This window comes from Hypanus sabinus, assembly GCF_030144855.1.
Source record: "Hypanus sabinus isolate sHypSab1 chromosome 1 unlocalized genomic scaffold, sHypSab1.hap1 SUPER_1_unloc_2, whole genome shotgun sequence".
In the NCBI taxonomy this organism is placed as follows: domain Eukaryota; kingdom Metazoa; phylum Chordata; class Chondrichthyes; order Myliobatiformes; family Dasyatidae; genus Hypanus; species Hypanus sabinus.
In genome coordinates, this window is record NW_026778909.1 from 993478 (window position 1) to 1014429 (window position 20952).

The 20952-nt window shown below is 47.4% G+C and overlaps 1 protein-coding gene across 1 annotated transcript in view; it reads right to left on the reverse strand.

Annotated features, from left to right (window-relative positions):
* The window catches only part of LOC132385393 (histone-lysine N-methyltransferase 2B-like), a 292547-nt gene extending 272751 nt beyond the window's left edge, over positions 1-19796 (reverse strand). Inside the window, exon 1 of the mRNA XM_059957436.1 lies at positions 19562-19796. Within this exon, the coding sequence (XP_059813419.1) occupies positions 19562-19762 (201 nt within the window). The 5' untranslated portion in view covers positions 19763-19796. The remainder of the gene's footprint in view (positions 1-19561) is intronic.
* Between the last annotated feature and the right edge of the window lie 1156 nt (positions 19797-20952).

The following is a 20952-nucleotide window of genomic DNA, read 5'->3' on the forward strand; positions in this document are numbered from 1 at the left end:
GCCACTGAAGAGCGGCACAACAAGGGAGGAGGCCGACTTCTCTGTGTTCACCATCGGCTCCAGGGAAATCAGGCTGCTGAACCTGGAATGCAAGGGGACCAGGAAGAATCTGGTGGTGTCCCTCCAGAATATGGGGCATTGGGGGGGGGGGGGGGGGAGAGGAGGGACTGTACTCAAGGAGGACACTGGAGTTGTCTGTGATGGCATGTGGTTATAAGGGGCAGGGAGGCAGGTAATACGGGACAGGTGAGACTAGCTCACTGGGTAGCACAAAGTTGGGCCAAAAGGCCTATTCGCATGCTGTACGTCTAATAATCTCACTGCAGACACAAGTCACTATCTGTGGGTGGGAGGGAGGGAACCACCCCATGAGGCAGCCGAGGATCCCAGAAACCACCCACTTCCTCCAAATGAATCTCTGCACAGTGGCTCCTCACCCTGCTTCAGACTGCAGCCACAGCCTGAGGTGTTTCCTTCTCCTGTGCTGAAGAGTGCAAACGAGTCACTCGGACGCTGCCTGGAACAGGTGGTAGTTATCGGGAGGGACTGAAGTTATTCATACTGGCACGTACACTCAGTGACCACTTCTTGAGTACACTTACACACCTGGTTGCTAACGCACTAGGCAATCATGTGCAACAACTCAATACATAAAAACATGGTCAAGAGGTTAAGTTGTTAAAAACACAAAATGCTGGCAGAACTTAGCAAGCCAGACAGCATCTATGGGAGGAGGTAGTGACGACGTTTTGGGCCAAAACCCTTCATCAGGAGTGAAGTAACATGGGATGGTCAAGGGGGGATAAGAAGTGGGGAGAGGGATAAAGTAGAGCGCTGGGAAGTGATAGGTTGGAGGGAAATGGGCTAGGGGGAAGGTGGAGAATTATGGGAAATAAAAGAGAAAGATAGGTAGGGATGGGGATAGAGATTATAGTCAGGGGGGAGAAAAGAGAGAGAACCAGACTGAAATAATAGATAGGGATGGGGGTAAGGGGGGGGCAGGGGTATCAACGGAGGTCAGTGAGTTGGATGTTCATGCCGGCAGGAAGGAGGCTACCTAGGCGGGAGATAAGGGATTGCTCCATCGACCTGCGTGGCCTCATCTTGACGGTAGAGGAGGCCATGGACAGACATGTCGGAGTGGGAGTGGTCTGTGGAATTGAAGTGTGCGGCCACAAGGAGATCCCGCCACTGCTGGAGAACAATGCCGGTGTTCAGCGAAACGGTCTCCCAGTCTGCGGCGGGTCTCCCCAATGTATAAATGGCCATATCAGGAACACCGGATACAGTATGTCACCCCAGTTGACTCGCAGGTGAAGTGGTGCCTCACCTGAAAGGACTGTCGGGGGCCTGGGATGGTGGTGAGGGAAGAAGTGTGGGGGCAGGTGTAGCACTCCTTCCGTTTGCAAGGATGAGTGCCCGGAGGGAGGTCCGTGGTGAGGGATGGGGGGGGGGGGGATGAATGGACAAGGGAGTCGCGTAGGGAGTGATCCCTGCGGAAAGCCGAGAGTTGGGGGGTTGGGAGGGGAAGATGTGGCTGGTGGTGGGAGGTGGCGGAAGTTACGGATGAAGGGAGGCCCCTTTCTTTAAAAAAGGAAGACATCTCCTTTGTCCTAGAATGAAAGGCCTCATCCTGAGAGCAGATGCGGCAGAGGCGGAGGAATTGAGAGAAAGGGATAGCATTTTAAGTTGTTGTTCAGACCGAACATCAGAAAGGGTAAGAAATGTGACCTCAGTGACTTTGACCATGGAATAATTGTTGGTGCCAGACAGGGTGGTCCGAGTATCTCAGAAACCAATTGGGGATTTTCACACACGAGTCTCTGAATTTACAGACAATGGTATGATAAACAAAACCAAAAAATCCAGTGAGCAGCAGTTCTGTGGGCAAAAAACACCTTGTTCATGAGCGAGGTCAGAGAATGGCCAGACTGGTTCAAGCTGTCAAGGCAACAGTAAGTCAAATAGCCACTCATTACAGTAGCGGTGTGCGGAAGAGCATCACTGAATGCACGACATGTTGAGCCTTGAGGTGGATGAGTTATGCAGCAGAAGACGATGAACATGGCTCCTTTATTAGGTACAGGATACTTAATAAAGTGGCTACTGAGTGCAGGAGGCTGAAGGGAGACCTTGGAGAGGATTATAAAATTATGCAGGGCAATTTATAATATAGATGGGGCCAGAATCTTTCTCACAGGACAAAGACTGAGGGTGCTTTGTCAGACTTGGTTTGCTTCCTCTGCAGCATCAGGGTCCGAAGAGAAACCTGAAGAAGTTTAGTAGATTACAAAAGTGGGATGTAGATCAGTTGTAGGTATGGACAGAGATGGCAGATGGAGTTTAATCCAGCCAAATGAGGTGTCGCATTTTGGGAAATCAAATGTAAAGGGACAGTATACAGCTAATGGCCAGACACCTAACAGTACTGATGTACAGTGGGATCCTGGAATCCAGGCCCATAGCTCCTTGGAAGTGGCTGCACAAGTTGACAAGGTGGTAGAGGAGGTGGAATGAGTTCTTCCCTTTATTAGACAAAGCAATGAGGTCAAGAGACAAGAAGTTATGTGGCAGTTTTATAAAACTCTGATTAGGCCACATCAGCAGTATTGTATTCAGTTCTGATCACTTTGTTAAAGGAAGGGTATGGAGGCTTTAGAGAGGATGCAGAAGAGGTTCACCAGGATGCTGCCTGGATTAAAGAGCATGTGCTTGAAGGAAAAGTTGGGAAAGGTTGGGTTGTTTTCTCTGGAGTATCAGAGGCTAAGAGAAGACCCGTATAAGATCATGCCAGCCATAGGTAAAGTAGACAGCTGGTATCTTCCTCCCCAGGGTCAAAATGTGTAACACTAGAGGGCGGGAATTAACGGTGAGAGGGGAAAAGTTTAAGGGAGTTTAACACAGTGCTCGGTGCCTGGAATATACTATTGTGAAGGTGGTGGAGGAAGAGACAATAGAAGTCTTCAAGAGGCTTAAATAGGTACGTAAATATGTAGAGAATGGAGGGATATGGACATAGGCAAAAGGGATTAGGGTAGTTAAGTGTTTACCAGCGTCATTAGTTTGGCACAACAAGGGGGGGCCGAAGAGCATGGCTCTAGGTGCTTTGCTCTGTATCAAGGATCTAGTCTCCACCACCTTCAGAGAATCACTATCCTCCAATAGAAGAATGTTCTGCACACCTTCAATTTAAACAACAGGGGTGCTGTTTTGCCATTACAGCTCCCCCCCCCACCCCCACCCTGCCAACCTTCATTTCAAAGTATATATGACCAGCAGGATGGATTTGCCAACGGCTGAGGCTGCAAGTGAGGATTCTGCACCTAGGATCTCAAACCCAAAGAAAATTCACTCCAGTGAATACAATGATGTCTACTTTGCAAATCCTATTGGCACACATGCCAGCAGCAATGGACATTTCAAACTTCATCTGCAGTGAGAGAACAAGGGCTCAAGATAAGCTTAGGCTAGATTCGTTAAAATCAGCTCTATTAATAACAATTGTACAATGAGATTTAAAATGTTTCCGTGGACTACGGAATTCCTGCTGGATAAGCCCACCTCTGCAGACATCTTCCGCCATGTGAGGCCTGTTTCCAGCAGGATTTCTAACCTGGAAACTGTTTGGTAATATGAACAGCTCTTGAGAATTGAACCCTGATGTGACCTAGGACATCCCTTTCCCTCTATGATCAGATGGACAGAACATAGAACTGAGGGGCCTCAGAGTACAGGTGCATAGTTCACTGAAAGCAGCATCACAGATAGACGGAGTGGTGAAATAGTCTGCTTGTGACACAGCTTTCAATGAACTATGTACCTGTTAGGTTCCTGAGTAAAGGAGTTGGGAAGTTACACTGCAAGTGTACAAGTTATTGGTGAGGCCACAGTTGGGACGTACCGACAGTTTTGATCAGCCTGTTTTAGAAAGTACATGGTTAAATTGGAAAGAGGACAGAAAAGATTTCCAAGGATGTTGCCAGGACTAGAGTGTCTGAATTATTGGCCAGGCTGAATCTTTATTGTTTGGGATTTAGAAAGATGAGGAGATAACCTGACAGATATGTTTAAAATAAGATAGGACAATTAGGGTGAGATGGCCAGTAACAGTCTTTTCTCCAGGGTAGGGGAATCCAAAACTAAAGGACATGGGTGACAGGAGGAAAGATTCAAAAGGGACCCAAAGGGCAACTTTTTCACCCAGCGTATATGGAACAAACTGCCAGAGAAAGAGGTTGAGGAGGTACATTGGGTTCATTTAAGAAGCACTTGGGATAGGCTCATGGTGGGATAAGGGACTATGTGCACGCTGCTGCATGGACTGCTTGGGTCGAAGGGCCTTTACCTGTGATGTACAGCTCAATGCATCAGCCTACCTATCTCTTAAGGACATGTGTGCAGAAAGGTGCCAGAGTAGGTAGGGCCAGTAACACCACAAACGATCCCACTCACCCTGCTCACAGATTGTTTGTCCCACTTTCATCAGGGAGGAGACTACTTTGCATCCCCGCCAGGACCATGAGATTCAAAAAGTTACTTTCCCCAAGCAGTAAGGCTGATCAACACCACTACCCACTGACCCACCCTTCAACCACCATAGTCACTTTATTATTTCCAGCCATAGCCACATTATGTACAGACACACCTGTGCACAGTGTCACTTTACAGATACCATCAATGTATAAAAGTTATCTTGTGTATTTAAATGTATTGCATATTTTTATTATTCTTTCGTATCTTGGTATCTTATTGAGTTTTTTTTGTGTTGCATCGAATCCAGAGTAACAATTATTTCGTTTTCCTTTGCACTTGTGAACTGGAAATAACATTAAACTATCTTGAACCTATGATTGTTTGAGATGCTGACTGACCCACAGAGTACCTTCAGCAGTTGGATTTTGTATCCACTGAGGAGGCCTGTGATACAGGGTGAGCTTACGTTTCTACAAAACTGTCTGAATCACAAGTTCTCATAATGCAAAGCCACATCACCTAACTATGTGCAAAGAAACGTGATGTGAAAAATAAATTCTGTGCATATTTATATTGATCTTCAGAGGGTTGAGAACATCACCGATACCCTGTCCAGGTCCAACCACAGACGCCATCGACAAGAAAGCTCAATGCCTCTACCTCCTCAGGAAATCTGGCATTGACCCTCACCAATTCTTACAGATGCACCACAGGAAGCATCCCATTTGGATGCTTCACGGCTGCATACAGCAACTGCTCTGCCTCTGACTGCAAGAAACGGCAGAGTTGTGGACACAGCTCAGCACTTCACAGAAACCGGCCTCTGCCCCGTGGGCCGTCTGCACTTCCCACTGCCTCGGTAAAGCAACCAGCATAATGAAAGTCCCCACCTAACCCAGACGTTCCCTCTAAATGCATAAGAGCACCTACCACCAGGCTCAGGGACTGCTTCTACCCTACTGTCCCAAGACAACTAAATAGCTGCCTAGTACGATAAGATGGATTCTTGACCTGAGGATCTACCCCATTATGATATGGCACCATGAACATGACCTCACTATTTTACTCCCTTAATATATTTTCTTTAAAAACATGCAGATTTAATTTTGCATTTTATAGGTTTTTTTTTTAAAAAGTATCTTGCACTGCCCCATTGCTGCAAAACAGTAAGTTTCACGACATATGTCAGTGATTATAAACCTGATTCCATCTGCCCTACCTCCCTCATGGTTCCCATTATCCAGATTCCAGCACTGTGTTTCCAGTTATCAACCTCTCAGCTCTTTCCACCTTCATTCTCTCCCACCTGGCTCTACCTTTTCCTTATCTGCATCAACCTAATACTGACCTACCTCCAATCCCAGTGACATCCCCTTGAATCTCTCCTGCACCCTCTCCAGTTGAATAACATCCTTCCTGTAGCTGGGCGACCAGATGCCCTGACTGATGAAAGCCAGCAAGTCAAACACTTTCTTCAGCTCCCTGCCTACCCATGTCACCACTTTCAGGGAACAACACACACAAAATGCCGGTGGAACACAGCAGGCCAGGCAGCATCTATAGGGAGAAGCATTGTCGACGTTACGGGCCGAGACCCTTCATCAGTGATGAAGATGCTTATAGATGCTGCCTGGCCTGCTGTGTTCCAGCAGCATTTTGTGTGTTGTTTGAATTTCCAGCATCTGCAGATTTCCTCGTGTTTGCACTTTCAGGGACCTGTGTATCACTGTTCTACAACATCCTCCAGTGCCTTGGCATGACCACTCCCCACTGAACATCGACAGCTACTCACGACAGATCGTTAAGAGCACCAAATTTCTTGGTGTTCACCTGGCGGAGAAACTCACCTGGTCCCTCAACACCAGCTCCATAGCAAAGAAAGCCCAGCAGAGTCTCTACTTCCTGTGAAGGCTGAGAAAAGTCCATCTCCCACCCTCCCATCCTCATCACATTCTACAGGGGTTGTATTGAGAACATCCTGAGCAGCTGCACCACTGCCTAGTTCGGAAAGTGCACCATCTCGGATCGCAAGACCCTGCAGCGGATAGTGAGGTCAGCTGAGAAGATCATCGGGGTCTCTCTTCCCGCCATTACGGACATTTACACTACACGCTGCATCAACAAAGCAAACAGCATTATGAAAGACCCCACGCACCCCTCATACAGACTCTTCTCCCTCCTGCCGTCTGGGAAAAGGCTCCGAAGCATTCGGGCTCTCACGACCAGACTATGTGACAGTTTCTTCCCCCAAACTATCAGACTCCTCAATATCCAGAGCCTGGACTGACACCTCACTGCCCTATTGTCCTGCTTATTATTTATTATAATGCCTGCACTGTTTTGTGCACTTTATGCAGTCCTGAGTAGGTCTGTAGCCTAGTGTAGTTTTTGTACTGTGTCATGTAACACCATGGTCCTGAGAAAACATCTCATTTTTACTATGTACTGTACCAGCAGTTATAGTCATAATGACAATACTGACTTGACAATTCACTGTGCACATCACGCTGTTTAACTTCCCAAAATGCAACACCTCACACTTAACCCAAATTCAACGCAGTCGATGAACAAAAAGCACAAAAAACATAGACAACTTGTGCAAAAAAAAAACTGAGCAAATAGCCAAAAACTTCTTAATAATACACAAATAAGCATTAAAAATCAAGAACATGAGATGCAGAGTCCTTGAAAATAAATCTATAGGACGAGGGAGTTGTTTGGTGATGAGGTGAGTGACGTTGAAGAGCCAGATGTTTAAGGAGTAATAACTAATCCTGAACCTGGAGTTGTGAGTCCTGAGGCTCCTGTACTTTCTTCCATTTGCTAGCAGTGAGAAGACAGCATGGATTGGCCCAGATGATCTAAAGCCTTCCAGCTTTTCATAATCTTTCTCTCACTATGTTTGACCCTTCACTGGGTCAGAGGAAGATGAAACACAAGACACTCCTCCCCACTGGGTCAGAAGAAGATGAAACACAAGACACTCCTCCCCACTGGGTCAGAGGAAGATGAAACACAAGACACTCCTCCCCACTGGGTCAGAGGAAGATGAAACACAAGACACTCCTCCCCACTGGGTCAGAGGAAGATGAAACACAGGACACTCCTCCCCACTGGGTCAGAGGAAGATGAAACACAAGACATTCCTCCCCACTGGGTCAGAGGAAGATGAAACACAAGACACTCTTCACTGGGTCAGAGGAAGATGAAACACAGGGCAGTCTTCACTGGGTCAGAGGAAGATGAAACACAAGACACTCTTCACTGGGTCAGAGGAAGATGAAACACAAGACACTCCTCCCCACTGGGTCAGAGGAAGATGAAACACAGGACACTCCTCCCCACTGGGTCAGAGGAAGATGAAACACAAGACACTCCTCCCCACTGGGTCAGAGGAAGATGAAACACAAGACACTCCTCCCCACTGGGTCAGAGGAAGATGAAACACAAGACACTCCTCCTCACTGGGTCAGAGGAAGATGAAACACAGGACACTCCTCCCCACTGGGTCAGAGGAAGATGAAACACAGGACACTCCTCCCCACTGGGTCAGAGGAAGATGAAACACAAGACACTCTTCCCCACTGGGTCAGAGGAAGATGAAACACAGGGCACTCTTCACTGGGTCAGAGGAAGATGAAACACAGGGCAGTCTTCACTGGGTCAGAGGAAGATGAAACACAAGACACTCTTCACTGGGTCAGAGGAAGATGAAACACAGGACACTCCTCCCCACTGGGTCAGAGGAAGATGAAACACAGGACACTCCTCCCCACTGTGTCAGAGGAAGATGAAACACAAGACACTCCTCCCCACTGGGTCAGAGGAAGATGAAACACAAGACACTCCTCCCCACTGTGTCAGAGGAAGATGAAACACAGGACACTCCTCCTCACTGGGTCAGAGGAAGATGAAACACAAGACACTCTTCCCCACTGGGTCAGAGGAAGATGAAACACAGGGCAGTCTTCACTGGGTCAGAGGAAGATGAAACACAAGACACTCTTCACTGGGTCAGAGGAAGATGAAACACAAGACACTCCTCCCCACTGGGTCAGAGGAAGATGAAACACAGGACACTCCTCCCCACTGGGTCAGAGGAAGATGAAACACAGGACACTCCTCCCCACTGGGTCAGAGGAAGATGAAACACAAGACACTCCTCCCCACTGGGTCAGAGGAAGATGAAACACAAGACACTCCTCCCCACTGGGTCAGAGGAAGATGAAACACAGGACACTCCTCCCCACTGGGTCAGAGGAAGATGAAACACAAGACACTCCTCCCCACTGGGTCAGAGGAAGATGAAACACAAGACACTCTTCACTGGGTCAGAGGAAGATGAAACACAGGACACTCCTCCCCACTGGGTCAGAGGAAGATGAAACACAGGACACTCCTCCCCACTGGGTCAGAGGAAGATGAAACACAAGACACTCCTCCCCACTGGGTCAGAGGAAGATGAAACACAGGACACTCCTCCCCACTGGGTCAGAGGAAGATGAAACACAAGACACTCCTCCCCACTGGGTCAGAGGAAGATGAAACACAAGACACTCCTCCCCACTGGGTCAGAGGAAGATGAAACACAGGACACTCCTCCCCACTGGGTCAGAGGAAGATGAAACACAGGGCACTCCTCCTCACTGGGTCAGAGGAAGATGAAACACAGGACACTCCTCCCCACTGGGTCAGAGGAAGATGAAACACAAGACACTCCTCCCCACTGGGTCAGAGGAAGATGAAACACAAGACACTCCTCCCCACTGGGTCAGAGGAAGATGAAACACAAGACACTCCTCCCCACTGGGTCAGAGGAAGATGAAACACAAGACACTCTTCACTGGGTCAGAGGAAGATGAAACACAAGACACTCTTCACTGGGTCAGAGGAAGATGAAACACAAGACACTCCTCCCCACTGGGTCAGAGGAAGATGAAACACAGGACACTCCTCCCCACTGGGTCAGAGGAAGATGAAACACAAGACACTCCTCCCCACTGGGTCAGAGGAAGATGAAACACAAGACACTCTTCACTGGGTCAGAGGAAGATGAAACACAAGACACTCTTCACTGGGTCAGAGGAAGATGAAACACAGGACACTCCTCCCCACTGGGTCAGAGGAAGATGAAACACAGGACACTCCTCCCCACTGGGTCAGAGGAAGATGAAACACAAGACACTCCTCCCCACTGGGTCAGAGGAAGATGAAACACAAGACACTCCTCCCCACTGGGTCAGAGGAAGATGAAACACAAGACACTCCTCCCCACTGGGTCAGAGGAAGATGAAACACAAGACACTCTTCACTGGGTCAGAGGAAGATGAAACACAAGACACTCCTCCCCACTGGGTCAGAGGAAGATGAAACACAAGACACTCCTCCCCACTGGGTCAGAGGAAGATGAAACACAGGACACTCCTCCCCACTGGGTCAGAGGAAGATGAAACACAAGACACTCCTCCCCACTGGGTCAGAGGAAGATGAAACACAAGACACTCTTCACTGGGTCAGAGGAAGATGAAACACAGGACACTCCTCCCCACTGGGTCAGAGGAAGATGAAACACAAGACACTCCTCCCCACTGGGTCAGAGGAAGATGAAACACAGGACACTCCTCCCCACTGGGTCAGAGGAAGATGAAACACAAGACACTCCTACCCACTGGGTCAGAGGAAGATGAAACACAAGACACTCCTCCCCACTGGGTCAGAGGAAGATGAAACACAAGACACTCCTCCCCACTGGGTCAGAGGAAGATGAAACACAAGACACTCCTACCCACTGGGTCAGAGGAAGATGAAACACAAGACACTCCTCCCCACTGGGTCAGAGGAAGATGAAACACAGGACACTCCTCACTGGGTCAGAGGAAGATGAAACACAGGACACTCCTCACTGGGTCAGAGGAAGATGAAACACAGGACACTCCTCACTGGGTCAGAGGAAGATGAAACACAGGACACTCCTCACTGGGTCAGAGGCACATTCTTCTCACTGGAGGGTTACTCCTATCAGTACTTGGCTAACTTAGCCCACACACGTATGCACACTCACACGCGCGCACACACTCTTTCTCACTCAATCGCACATCTTGACATTTCACATCACTGTTTTTCCAGGCAGCTGGAGGCCATTCCACACATCCAGACTGTATCCTCAATCCCTAGTAATCCGCCGTAATCCTTTCCCTCTCACGCATCTGTAAGCTTCTCTTGGCTTTCCTCCCACCACTGTAGGTTACAGGATTTAGGAGGATCTCCTTCACCCAGAGAAGTGCATATCTAGATCACAATGCCAGAGAGTGTTGGGAGTAGGGGCGCTCTCTAAAATATCCAGGTGAGTACTTGTATCATCCAGGTATAGAAGGAGCAAGTGCTGGGAGACAGATATGCAGCTTGGGAACGGGTCCCTCAATCCAACTGATTCAAGCTGACCAAGATCACCAGCCACTTGCCCCTAGTTCTATTGTGTGACCCTCATCCCTCTCAACCTGAAAGCGTACACCACCAGGCTCAAGGGCAGTTTCAACCCCGCTGCTGTGAGATTATTGATTCATTCCCTAGCACAATAAGATGGACTCTTGTCCTCATAATTCTATCTGCCTGCAGTGTACTATCTCTCTGTTACACTTTATTCTGCACTGTGTAACGACCTGATATTTCCGCTGTTATCTTGGTGCACGTGACAATACAGGAACATCACTGAATGCGTCCTGACCAGCTGCACTTCTGTCTCTGCCTGAAACATCAACTGTTTACTCTTTTCCATCCATGCTGAGCTCCTCCAGCATTTTGCTTGTGTTACTTTTGATTTCCAGCATCTGTAGATTTTCTCTTATTTCTGCATCACTGTCTGGGACAGAGATTTGCAAGACATCTGACCACACAAGTCCCTAAAAGGTCCCACAGCAAGGACTGCTGAGAGGATCATCACTCTCATCCACCCACCAGAGAGAATCTTCTAGAATGCTGCATACACAGGCTCTTAATATTGTCAATGATCCCCTCACCACCCCACCTGTCCAACAATCCCTTTGACCCTGTACCATCAGGCAAGAGGTACTGTAGCATTAGGATAGGAAACAGCTTCTTCCCCCAGACCACAAGACAACTGAACTGGCTGCCATCAGCCAGGTCTCATCACATACGAAGCACCAGTAGCACTCTTCTGTTTGCCTTTTAATTTGTCTCTTAACCGTAGCTGATTATTTGTTAAGTTATTTGCGCTAATATTACTTCATGTGATGTGTATGTGAATTATACGTACTGTGTCATGCACCTTGGTACGAAGGACCATTGTTTCATTTGGTACTACACATGTTCAAAGTAAATTTATTTTCAAAGTACATCATATACTACCCTGAAATTCAATTTTTGCAGGCATTCACGGTAAATTCAAAGAAACACCACAACAACCACCAATGTACAAAAGACAACAAATTCTACAAAAAAAACACAAATAAGCAAAAAATATCAAGAATGTGAGCTGACAAGTCCTTGGAAGTGAGTCCATCAGTTATGGGGTGAATGAGGTTACCCCCTCTGGTTCAAGAGGGCAATCGCAAAAAACTTGAACTTGAATAATAAAGGTATTCCAATTCCCAATTCACGTCTGTTCAAGTGCTTTTTAAAAGTTATTAATGTAACTGCCTCAACCAGGTCCTCTTAGTTTTATAGAGACCACCCTTGGTTAGAATATTGAATACAGGAATTGGTTACAGCTGTACAAGATGTCCATGAGACCACACAGAGTATTGTGTGCAGTCCTGGTCACCCAGCTGCAAGAATGTCATGAAGCTGGAGAGGATGCGGGCAAGATTCACTAGGACTGGAGGGCTGGAGTTATAAGGAGAGACTAGACAGGCTGTGACTGTTTTCCCTTGGAACGAAGGAAGCTGAAAGTGACCTTATAGAGGTTTATAAAACCATGAGGGGAGCAAATAAGGTGGCCTTTTTCCCCAGGATAGGACAGTCTGAAACTAAATGGCAAGGACTTGAGGCAAAGGGCAAGATTTAAAGGGGTTCTGAGGGGGCAAGTATTTCATGCAGAGAGGGGGTCGATATACGAAGGGAGTGGTTTTGGCAGGTACAGTTATATTTAAGAGACACTTGGACAGGTACATGGGACATAAGAATGCACGTGGGACTATGTGAGCTAGGGAAATTAGTCGGCAAGCCCAAGTTGGACTGAAAGACTTGTGTTGGTGCTATACAACTATGTAAGCTAACATTATCTGAATATCTAAAGTTAATGGACACAGCCCACTCCATTAGGGGTAAAGCCCTATTCACCATCAAGAACATCTACATGAAATGCTGTCGAAGGAAAGCAGCATCCATCATCTTGGACATCCACCACCCACAACATGCTCCCTTCTCACTCGTGCCATCAGGAAGAAGGTACAAGAACCTCAGGACTCACACCACCAGTCTCTTAAACCAATGGTGATAACTTTACTCAACCTCACCAGCTCTGTCAGTGGTTCCCACAACCAATGGACTCACTTTAAAAGGCTCTTCTCATGTTCCCACTATTTATTACTTATTTATTATTATTTTTGTGTTTGTACAGTTTGTTGCCTTTTGCACGCTGGTGGAACGTCTAAGTTGGTATGATTTTTCATTGATTCTATTAAGGTTATTATTCCATTTTGGATTTACTGAGTATGTCCACAAGAAAATGAATCTCTGGGTTCTACATGGCAAATTTACTCTGAGTTTTGTTCTGCTGTTAGAAGTTCTTGTGACGCATTCTCAGGCATGTCCTTTCCTCTGGGTACAGGAATCTAAAACAAAGGGCGTAGTAGGTCACAGGTCAGAAAAAAGATTTTAGAAGACACTAAAAGAGACACACAGCAGACGCTGGAATCTGGAGCAAAAACACAATCTGCTGGGGGAGCTCAGTGTCTGTGGACGTTTAATGAATGACAGTGGAGAGGGGCAGTTGCTGGATCCGGAGGAGGGGGGGACCTGGCAAAGCCAATGCAACTACCAGACAGTTCTGCTGGTGAATGTCAGGGAAGAGGGGGATGTGCAGTCGGGCAGGCAGCTGTAAAGGAGAAGTGATGGGACATGGAGGGGCTGCAGCCAGTGTCCAAGGGCTGCTGTCTGGCTTCTGCAGAGTTGAGGTCAGTCCGTCACACTACCATGACAGAGAATTTAAATTTTTCCACCGTAAAACATAGAACAGTTGTTAAAATCACATACTTGCACATTAAGATTATTTTTGACAGGAATAGGCCATTCGACCCAACAAAGCTTGCCAAATTCCTATTGACAAAGTGTGTTGAAATAACTATCCAGTTTAGATTCGCAAGTCTAACCACACAATTATGTAGTTTGTTCCATGTGCCCACAACTTGTGGTGTAAAGAAATGTTTCCTGACGTTAGTCTGAAATCTCCCCTAACCAGTCTCCATCTATGGCCTGGTGTCCTTGATGATGGATTAGTTTTGAAGTAGCAGCTGGCATGCCTTATACCCTTAATGATTTTGAATACTACTAACATGTCTTCTCTCACTCTATGTCTACTAGACTAAAAACATTTAATTCTTCCAATCTCCCTTCATAGCGCATACCCTGCAGAACTGGAATGAGCCCAGTCGCTCTACTCTGGACTCCCCAGTGCCTTCACATCCCTCACACAATATGGGAAACCAAAACTGCACACAGTACTCATGGTGTGGCCTCACAAATGCATTACACAGCTTAAAGAGAACATCTCTAAACTTGAACTCCAGTGTGTGCGTTATATAGCCCAATATTCTGTTCACCGTTTCGTGAGTTGTGCAGATGTCGATAGTGATGAGTCTATCAAGACGGCCAAATCCTTCTCAACAGTGCACTTTCTAACTAAAGACTCCCCTCCCACACTGTATATTTACACCTAATATTTCTACTTCCTATATGCAATAATTTATTTTTACTTACATTGTTTCATCTGCCATATTTCTGTCCATGTCTAGATTTTTAGATTTAACTGTATTGATTCTGCTGCCTGAATGTTATTAGCCCGTATCCCTAATTTTGTGCCATCTGCAAACTTTACTAGTTTATTTGTTACATGCTTATCCAAATTATCAATGTAAGTTAAAAACGGCCCCAAAATTGATCCCTGCAGAACCCCACTCTTAATATCTTCTAGATGTAAAAACAATCCTATCATAACTCTTCTTCTGTTTTTGAGCCAATTCTGACCCATTCACATACCAAACCCTGAATCCTGTAATTTGATTATTAACCTCTCATGGGGTACCTTGTCAAAAGCCTTCTGAAAGTCCCAGGAAATGATATCAACTGCCCTATTGTTATCATAAATTTTAGTTGCCACTTCATAGAACTCTAGCACATTAGTAAAACACGATTTCCCCTTTCTGAACCCATGCCATATGAATCAGTGAGTCTGCACTTGGGAGTACCATGCACAGTTTGGCCACCCTTAAAAGAAACATGTAGCTCAACTAGAAAGTGTGCAGAGGAGATTTGAGGAAGTTGCTTAAACTAGAGTTATATGGAGATGTTGGCCAGGCTAAAACTTCATTCCTTAGAACGCATGAGGGCCAACCTTATAGAAATATTCTGAAGAACTGACAGGGTGGACAGTAACAGTCTTTACTCCAGGGTAGGGGTCTCCAAAATCAGAGGGCACAGGGAAAGATTTAAAAAGAACTCGAGGGGCAACTTTTCCACTGAGGTATTGAGTAGCTGGAATGAGCTGTCAGAGGAAGTGGTGCACTCACATCACTGAAGCACCTGGACAGGTACGAGGAGGAGGTGAAGAGCGTGGAGGGAATGGGACTAGACGGATGGGCCCTGTGGCCAGTGTGGACTGGATGGGACAATGGCCTGCATGTGTTCTATGTCTCTGACGCTATCAGCACAGCACAAAGCTCATAATATCGTACAAAACTAGAAAATAGTATTTCTATCTTAAAACAAAATGATAAATCATTTCAACGCAAAAAATAGTAGACAACTAAGCCTTGTTTATCATTCCTATATCAAAGGGACACAGATATCGCCAATGTTTATTGCCTATAATAAACAGCCCTCACATCAACAAGTCAGTTAAAGACACACTGTGCCATTGTTTATAGACCTCACTGGTTTCAGATAGCACATATCTTTACTTGAGAAGTTTAGTGATCCAGATGGGTCTTTACAACAATGGTTGCCAAGACCAGTTTTTTAAAAATTTTCTTTTGGGTTGGGGGGGGGGGGGGGGGGGAACAACATCTGACCACACTTGGGAGTATTATGTTCAGTTCCAGTCATCTCAGTTTAGAAAGAAAGTGGAAACTTTAGAAGGGGGTACAAAGAGCTGCATGTACTTGCAGATGACACGAAGGTTAGTGGAACTGACACATCACAGCTGAGCCTAGAAGTGGCAGATGGTGTTCAACCTGGAAGAGCGTGAAGTGAAACACTTAGGGAGATCAAACTTGAAGGAAGAATAGAGGACTAACATCAGGAGTCTTAGCAATGTGGAGGGACAGAGGGATCTTGGGGTAAACATCTGGGGTGTTGACGATCATTATTCGGGGAATTGAGTTCAAGAGCTGCGAGGTAAGACTGCAGTCCTATAAAATCCTGGAGTTGGAACAGTGGGTTCAGTTCAGGTTGCCTCATTATAGGAAGCTGGAAGCTTTCGGGACGGTGCACAGGAAACTTACTGAATATGAGAAGTTTAGTGAGTTAGGCTTTTTACTTTGGAGCAAAGGAGGACAAGAGGTGACTTGATAGAGGTATCATAAATAGAGCAAACAGCCAGCACCTCTTCCCCAGGGCAGAAATGATTAATATAGGAGGATATACTTTTAACATGTGACGACACTTGTTGGCTGCCCCCAGCCCATCCTTGGCTGTGTTGATTGTTAACACACGTGATGTGTTTCACTTACGAAATGCTGGAGCAACTCAGCAGACCAGACATCATTAGCACCTGACCTTGCCTGACCCAAGGTCCTCCAGCACTCTGTGTGTTGCTTGGATTTCCAGCATCTGCAGATTTTCTCGTTTGTGATATATTTCACTGCATACTTCAATGTACACAAGATTTTTAAAAATCTGGATCTGATCAGAGAAAAGTATACAGGGAGGGGTGTCAGAGGCAGGTCTTTTTTTAAAACACTGGATGTGTAGAATGTGCTGATACAATAGGGACATTTTTGAGAGGCTCATAGATAAGCACGTGGATGAAAGAAAAATTGAAGATTATGTAGGAGGGAAGGGTTAGATCGATCGCAGAGTAGGTTAAAAGGTCAGTACAACATCAGAGCAAAGGGCCTGTACTGTTCTACATTCAATACTGATTCCACAAACAAAAAGGAAATAGCGCAACGACTGTGGGAGATTTAGAAGTACAGGCAAAACTTACTGTAACTATACAGGGTCTCTGTGAGACCACATCTAAGCTGCTGTGTACCGTTTTGGTATGTTGACCCCACCATATACTTGCTGTAAATGTAAAGAATAGCAAAGGCTTATCAGACCGGGCCTGGAACAGCAAGGTTTGAGACACGAGGTGGGTTTTGACAAATTAGATACATAAGAAGCGCAAAGTCCTTCAGCACAGAAACCTTCGGCCCATATAGTCTGTGCCGACCTGACCTTCTGCCTGGTCCTACACGTGGGTTACATCTCTTCAAACACCCATCATTCCCATATCTAACCAAATTGATCTTCAATGGTGCAACCAAACCCAGATCTACCACTTCCACTGGCAGCTTGAACCACGCTCTGAGTGTAGAAGTTTCCCCTTAGGCTCCCCTTAAATATTGCACCTTTCACCCTAAACCCATCACCTCCAGTTCTCATCTCACCCCACACGAGGGGAAAAAGTCTGCAAGTGTTCAGCAGGTACCTGTCATCATTTTGCATTGGCCCACCCACAGCGTTCAACAGTCTGGATGCAGGGAAGATGTCCCCCACATCTGGAGAGAGGAGGGCAAGTAGGTCATCATCTAAAAGTATGCGGTCAAGGGTTCAGGCCAGAGACGGGGAGGAATTTCTCCACACAGTTTTGGGAATCTCTTTCCTGAGGCCTTTCCAACCCAGTGACACCTTGATATGCGTCTGAGCGTTAAGGAGATAATGGTTTTGATAAAGATTAACCGTGGGCCATTCCCACCCTCCATAGGTAGTATCCACAGTGTGCTGTGCCTCAAGACGGCAACGTCCATTGTCAAAGATCCTCACCATCCAGATCATACCATCTTCTCACAGCTCCCACCAGACACAGGACACAGCAAGCAACAGCAACAAAACAAGCCCTTTTCCTCCCACCCATACAGACTCCCAGACAGGGCTCCACTGTACACAAACTCCAGATATCCATGTCCAGACTTCAAATCTTTGGCATCAACGTCCAAACCACCAATGACAAGGGCACGTCTGGAGCTCAGGGCCCCATAATTCATGATTCTGGGTGTCAATACCCAAAAATCAATCTGAAACCTGGAGTCCCTGGAGCAACAACCTTGCACTCAGTGTCAGTAAGACCAAGGAATTAGTTTCAAGTTGCTGGGTGTCAATATCTCTGAGGATCTATCCTGGGCCCAATGTATTGATGCAATTACAAAAACATGCCCCCATATTTCATTAGGAGTTTGAGGAGACCTGACATGTCACCAAAGACACCAGCAAATTTCTACAGATGTACCGTGGAGAGCAATTAGACAGTGCCTGGTATGAAGGCACAGGATTGCGAGAGGCCTGCAGAGTAGACTCAACGGGCAGCACCCATCACCAAGGGCTCTCACCATGCTCTCTTCTCAATGCCACCATCAGGGGTGAGGTACAGGAGCCTGAAGGCCCATACTCAGTGATTCAGCCTCTGTTGTTAGATTTACGAATGGCCTCACTATTTTGTTCTCTCTCTCTCTCTGCACTGTTTAATGTTACTTAGCATAAATTACAGTAACTTATGTACTGCACTGCTGCAAAGCAACAAGTTTCACAACATGTAACAATAAACCTGATTCTGACTCTTTAACACACACGTGGGGAGCCACGCTGCCTGTGAGACAGACGCACGGGGATGTTTTCCCACTGACAAAAGCAAGCGTTCTGATGAAGGGTCTTGGCCTCAACCTTGGCTGTTTATTTCTTCCCATAGATGTTCCATGACCTGCCGAGTTCTTCCAGGAAAAGGTGTTAGTCCCACCTTTATTCTGATTATAAATCCTGTTTGTAACTTAAGGATGTCAATACCCAATTACTTGCTCATCCCAATGGCAGCTACCAGGGCCTCCTTCCTCCCTGCCTCCTCTTCTTCCAGCCCTCCAGACACTGCAGGTAAGCAGTGGAGATATTCGGGTACCCTCTGTCGAGCTGATAGGGTTGACATACCGAGTTCACACACGGGTTTCAAGTGACGCCATGCACCACTCACTGCATTTCGAGATGGAAACGCTAGTAGTTGCCTCTGCTGCTCCAACAGAATGCTTCCGTAGTTTTTGAAGCAGTAAATTGAGTGTGGCAGGGAGTCATGTTAACTTATCCCATCTCAATCCCATTGAACAAACGTTGCTTTTTGCAAATCCAACAGAAACTGAGCAATAAAAATGTTGGATCTAATGCTCCCCAATTATATACTTCCTAATTCCATCTTCCCTCCACTTAATCCTCTGCCCACATTCTCCCTACCACAAGCCCACTACCAGGCAGCTCTGCACTGCAACCCGTTGCAACGTTAGACCAGCGCTGCAACCGTTGCAACGGAAACAATGCAACACTTTAAAAAAGTTGCTGCATTCAACCCAGCGCCTTCAGTGCAACTCACACGCGCAAAATGGCAGTGCAATGCATTCAATGCAGCAGATCTAACGCGGAATGCACCTGGCTGCAACAAATGCAGGAACAAACAATATGAATGCAACTGCAGGACATCTGGAGGCGGCTGCGCGTTGAATGCAATGGATGCATTGCAAAGGTCTCGGTACAACACGGGCTGCAGGATTTGCCGCTGCCCGCCCGCCCGCGCGCGCGCGCGACCAGGACAAAGGGCGCGCGCCCCGGGGTTTACCGCCACCGCGCGCCCGCGCGCCCCCGCCTCCCTCCCGCGCCACCCTGGCCCAGTCACCTCGCTGCCGCTCCCGCCAAACAGCTGCTCGAAGCGGCTGAGTCCGAGCTCCAAGCGGCCGAGCGCCGCCGATGCCGCATCTTCAGTCTCGGCTCCAGGGCTGCCAGGCCGCCGCCGTCGTCTGCGCGCCACCCAGCGCCTCCGGTCGCACGGCCTGGCCGGGAAGCGGCACCGGCCCGCTGCCTGCGCCATCTTAAACATCCAACGAACGAGCGCTGAAGGGTGGCGGGGGGATGGGGAGGCGCCGCCGCGCAAGGCGCATGCTTCTCGCCGCGCAGCCTGACGGGTATTGTAGTCCAGCGAATCTACTACAAGACCCAATGAGCATCATGGAAAGCCGAACGACGCATGTCCTAGACTCCTCGCCAACAACGCCCTCCCACTTCCTTCCCCCACGTCCCTGGGGCTCTAATGCCTGGGCGCATATTCTGAGTCTCCCCAAAGGATCCAGAGGGTCGTAGTTTCCTTAGTTACTACAATTTCCGGCCAGCGTTCCACAGCTCACTTCCCGACGCGGGGCGTACAGGATATTGTAGTTCTCGTATTGCGCATGCCTTTTTCCCCAAAGGTCGGCGGGAATTGTAGTTCAGTGTCAGTAAACACGATTGCGAGGGGCATCGTAACTGCGCATGTGCACTACGGAATGTCTGGTCATGGCTGAGCCCAATCCTCGCTGGGAGTTGTAGTTTAAATGCAGCTGCCATCATAGTGATTGGGTGATGCAAACTACAACTCGCAAAGAAACGCTGCGGTACATGCCGGTGGTTGTAGTTCGTATCGCGACGATTCGACACCGAGGGACTACAACCCCCAACTTGCCTCAGTCTCTGTCCCCGAGGGACCCGTGACCCTTAGCACCAATGCAAGCAAGAACCGTCTGTGCATTTGTTGCGGGCAGTCCCGGTCATGCTGCAAAAAGACTCTCGGCATTCCCCTCCACGGGCGCCTGGCTAGTTTAGTTCCTCCAGCGTTGTGCGTGTGTGTTTGCAAGAGCACCTGGAAAAAGATGCCAAAAAAACTTTTGGAAAGCTGATAGCACGCCGCCCTCCAGATGTTGTGGAAAGGCTTCAGATGAAGCTGCATCCGCATGCAAACCCAGATGCCCTTCCTGCATCGGGAATCAGAAGAGGGCACCGAGCGGATGGTGAAGGTCCTTGGTAATAGATGCGGCCTTCTTGAGGATGTTCCTCTACAGCCTCCAGTGATCCTGTATATTACAGCCAATCATCAACGGGCTTACGAGGCTGGGTAGGGTTGACTTGTTTTCCCTGGAGTGAAGGAGACTGAGGGGTGGCCTTGTATACCTTTGGAAAGGGCATAGATAAGGTAGTCTTTTCCCGACATTTTAGGCTGGTATTTATTCCACCATCAAAGCTGGTCGGTCTTTGAAC